At 51.1% G+C, this 4,387-nt stretch overlaps 1 protein-coding gene across 1 annotated transcript; it reads left to right on the top strand.

Annotated features, from left to right (window-relative positions):
* The first annotated feature begins 1,181 nt into the window (after nucleotides 1-1,181).
* LOC131813619 (uncharacterized) lies at nucleotides 1,182-3,597 on the top strand. The gene is made up of 3 exons (XM_059143988.1): nucleotides 1,182-1,277; nucleotides 2,624-2,989; nucleotides 3,031-3,597. The coding sequence occupies exons 1-3, from the start codon at nucleotides 1,182-1,184 to the stop codon at nucleotides 3,553-3,555; spliced, it is 987 nt and encodes a 328-aa protein (XP_058999971.1). The 3' UTR covers nucleotides 3,556-3,597.
* Nucleotides 3,598-4,387: the final 790 nt, after the last annotated feature.

Raw genomic sequence — 4,387 nt, 5'->3', positions numbered from 1 at the left:
TGGGGTACTGGGAGTCTCCCAGATCTCAGTAGAACCTCCAAATGTTATGCCTGAGTTTTCACGTCTGAGAGACCACCAAGGAGCCAAGCACTGATGCAATCATACGAGGGTTTATTCAGCAAGCTTAAGCTTGGGCCCCAATACCTGACATAGGGGTATAGAGACTTGGACCCCGAGCCAGATTACAGTCAGGATTTTTAAAAGGCAGAGTAGGGGTAGACTCAGCCATGGGTGAGGACAAAAGGGGGTTATGGATGATGTAAGTCTCTAAGTGTAAGAAAGGGTTGGCATGAGAACGGCCATCTTGAAGGCCGGGAAGTCATTTTACTGAGTTGAGGGAGGAGGGACTAGGGGAAGCTTGAAAAACAAGCTTGATAAACAAGCTAGAAAAACAAGTTTTGGAAAACAAGTCAATCCTAAGCACCAGAATACAGGTGGCTGCAGACTAGATGCATTGGTAAAGAGCTTGTTTCACTAAACCACCTGGGGGTGACGCAAAGGTAAGCTGTCAGAGTGTGGCGCCAGGTGTGAAAGGAGCTATGGACAATTGCTGTGTGTTAAGTGCTTTAGAAATGCTATATGAGCACTTGGCTTTGAGTACTTGGGGTCCTTGTTGAAACCTGCTGCGCCGGGCAGATACTTGAACCCCAGCTAGCTGGAAATAAACGTCACTGTGTGACTTGCATTATCAAGAGTGTTCTCTGTCTAATTGAGGGGTGGTCGACTCCATACTCTAACATTTGGAGGTTCCACCAAGATCTTAAGACCCTCCTCAGAGAGACAGACAACTCCCCAATACCGAGGTTTAACTAAAGGAACCGCGGAAGGAGGATTGGCCACCTCCAAGAGGGGAGGACAGAAACGGGTCCTCGACCAGAGACTGAAACAGGTCTCTGCCCGGTCCCAATTAAGAATTCTCATGGGAAGGAAAAAGCAGGTTGCGACCCTGGAGGCTCCATTACTGGAATTCGCTGGAGACATACGGACAAAAGGGTGCCAGAACAACGCCCACAGTGGACGCCATTTGGACAGGTAAGGATCCTGAGTGTTGTGTGAGTAGGATGGCACCTGTGGATGTGATGTGGCTGACTGGCCAGTGGGTGTTAGAAAACTCGTTTCAAACTTGTGTGTTTGCTGGCTTTGTGTCTCTTGTCTTTTCCTGGCTTCTTTTTGTAATAATAATGGGACAGACTCAGGTAACACCTAAGACCCTGCTCCTGAACCACTTCCCTGAGATCCGCTCCAAGGCTCACGATTATGGCGTGGAAGTAAAAAAGGTAAGTTTGATACCCTCTGCTCTGCAGAATGGCCTACTTTTAAGGTGGGCTGGCCACCCCGGGGGAACCTTTTCTCTGGTCATTATTAAGAAAGTCCATTGAGATATCACCTTACACAGTTAGAATGGCCAAAATTAGCAAGACAGGAAATAACATGTGTTGGAGGGGATGTGGAGAAAGGGGAACCCTCTTACACTGTAGGTGGGAATGCAAGTTGGTGCAGCCTCTTTGGAAAACAGTGTGGAAATTCCTCAAGAAATTAAAAATAGAACTTCCCTATGACCCTGCCATTGCACTCCTGGGTATTTACCCCAAAGATACAGATGTAGTGAAAAGAAGGGCCATCTGTACCCCAATGTTTATAGCAGCAATGGCCACAGTCACCAAACTGTGGAAAGAACCAAGATGCTCTTCAACAGACGACTGGATAAGGAAGATGTGGTCCATATACACTATGGAGTATTATGCCTCCATCAGAAAGGATGAATACCCAACTTTTGTAGCAACATGGATGGGACTGGAAGAGATTATGCTGAGTGAAATAAGTCAAGCAGAGAGAGTCAATTATCATATGGTTTCACTTATTTGTGGAGCATAACAAATAGCATGGAGGACATGGGGAGTTAGGAGAAGGGAGTTGGAGGAAATTGGCAGGAGAGGTGAGCCATGAGAGACTATGGACTCTGAAAAACAATCTGAGGGTTTTGAAGCGGGGGGGTGGGGGGGGGGTGGGGGGTGGGGGGGTGGAGAGGGAGGAGGTTGGGGTACCAGATGGTGGGTATTACAGAGGGCACGGATTGCATGGAGCACTGGGTGTGGTGCAAAAACAATGAATACTGTTATGCTGAAAATAAAAAATAAATTAAAAACAAAAAACAAACAAACAAACAAAAAATCAATTGTTTGAAAGGAAGCAAGGAAGAAATAAAGCAAAAAAAAAAAAGCAAAAAGAAAGTCCGAGAATGATCAACCAGCTCACCCGGACCAATATCCCTATATCTTTATGTGGCAAGCTTTGGCAGAGAGTCCTCCCTCCTGGCTGAAACCGTTTGTCCACAAGAAGCGGGAGGATCCGCCCCCCCCGCCCCCCCCCCCCCGTGCTCTCGGGGCACCCCCACCACTCTACTGCGCCCGCTCTTATCGCCCAACCGAAATTCCTGGGGAACCCATCCAAGAAACCTGTCTTACAGGAAGGGTCGGACCTGTACCCCTCCCTGATAGACCTAGATTTTGAAGAAACCCCTCCTCCATACGCACCTGTGGCGCCGCTCCAACCTGAAGCAGCCGCCCCTCCCGAGCCCCCTCACTCATCCGCCTCCCGCTCAGCTTCCCTGGTCCCGGCCCAGGGACCGGTGTGGGAATTAAGGTCTCCTAGGCACCGGGAGGAGACCCCAGAAGAGGAACCATCCTCCTCCACCTCAGCCAGGGCACCCATTCTCCCCGTAGGGGCCCTGGGAGGTACTGGCCCAGATGGGGAACGATCTTACCAGTATTGGCCCTTTTCAAGCAGTGATCTGTATAACTGGAAGTCTCAAAACCCCCTTTTCTCTGAAGACCCGAGGGGCCTGACTGACCTGTTTGAGTCTGTCATGCATATACATAGCCCCACATGGGGCGATTGCCAGCAGCTCCTTAAGACCTTGTTCACTACGGAAGAGCGCGAGCCGATCCTCACGGAGGCCAGAAAGAATCTCCCCCCGCGACAACTGACGGCCAACGACCTTGCCGAACCTGATCTACCCTGATCTACGAGCGCTTCCCCTGGAACGTGGAAGGTAGGGAGCGTCTCCGAGTTTACCGCCAGACTCTTAGGGCAGGTCTCCGAGCAGCGGCATGCCGCCCCACCAATTTGGCTAAGGTAAAAGCTGTGATACAAGCGGAAATGGAAAGCCCGGCTTTGTTCTTAGAACGACTCTATGATGCTTATAGGCACTACACCCCTTTGGACCCCCTGGCAGAGGAGAATCAGTCAGCTGTAATGATGTCTTTTATAAACCAGGCTGCCCCGGATATTAGAAAGAAATATAAGCAGGAAGGATTGGGGGAAATGACCATTCGGGATCTGATGAAAGTGGCAGAGAGAGTTTTTAACACTCGGGAGACTCCGGAGGAAAGGATCAGAAAGGAAAATAAGGAGTTAAGAGAAAGAATTAGGAAAGAGGACAGAGAGCATCTGAATAGGGAGAACAAAAGGCAGCAAAAGGAGATGGCTAAGATCCTCCTGGCAGGGGTGCAGGGCACAGCCCAGGCAGGACTGGGTCCAGCTGGACCAACCTGACCTCAAAAACTGTGGCCCAGGCTAGATAGGGGGCAATGCATGAACTCCAAAGAATATGGACATTGGAAGAAGGAATGCCCCAAGCGCCAGGACCAGACCGGACAGGACGCTCGGGTTTTGCTGGCAGGAATGGACAGGGACTAGGGGAGACGGGACTCGGATCTCCTCCCCGAGTCTTGGGTAACTGTGTATGTGGAGGGGAAACCAGTGGGATTCATGGTGGACACAGGAGCCCAGTACTCAGTTTTAAACAAGCCCATGGAGCCCCTATCTCAGAAAACCAGCCTGGTGCAGGGGGCAACTGGGTCCAAGGCTTATCAAGGCACCAGTAGGCGCTGGGTGGACTTGGGCCATCACCAAGTGGCCCACTCCTTCCTGGTTATCCCTGAATGCCCAGCCCCCCTGTTGGGGCGTGATCTCCTAACCAAAGTCCAGGCCCGTATCCGCTTTGAGCCGGATGGCATCAAAGTAATGGACGGCCAGGAATAGGCCTTTCATGTTTTGACCTTGTCCCTCGCAGATGAGCATCGCCTGTTTGTCCTGCAGGACACCTCCTCCCCCATAGAGTGGCCCCATGAGATGGATTACTGGCTTAGAACGTACCCTCAGGCATGGGCAGAGATAGCATTATGGGTCTGGCGACCCACCGAACACCAGTAGTGGTGGAAGTGAAAGCCTCGGCCCAGCCTATCCAGGTCCGCCAGTACCCCATGCCCACTGAGGCGTGAAAAGGGATTGCCCCACACATTAACCGCCTCTTAGAAGCTGGGTTACTGAAACCCTGCCACTCTGCCTGGAACACCCCGCTTCTCCCCATTAAGAAACCAGGGGG

Source organism: Mustela lutreola, chromosome 13, assembly GCF_030435805.1.
Source record: "Mustela lutreola isolate mMusLut2 chromosome 13, mMusLut2.pri, whole genome shotgun sequence".
Taxonomy (NCBI): domain Eukaryota; kingdom Metazoa; phylum Chordata; class Mammalia; order Carnivora; family Mustelidae; genus Mustela; species Mustela lutreola.
Note: the sequence above shows the minus strand (reverse complement) of the source record. Positions and strands in the feature narration are given on the sequence as shown.

Excerpts from the sequence above, each read along its gene's own strand:
- LOC131813619 (XM_059143988.1), top strand. The coding sequence starts at position 1,182 with ATGGGACAGACTCAGGTAACACCTAAGACCCTGCTCCTGAACCACTTC. Across the intron at positions 1,278-2,623 it reads ATGGCGTGGAAGTAAAAAAG|GGACCGGTGTGGGAATTAAG; the intron begins GTAAGTTTGATA and ends GTCCCGGCCCAG. Across the intron at positions 2,990-3,030 it reads TCCCCCCGCGACAACTGACG|CGCTTCCCCTGGAACGTGGA; the intron begins GCCAACGACCTT and ends CTGATCTACGAG.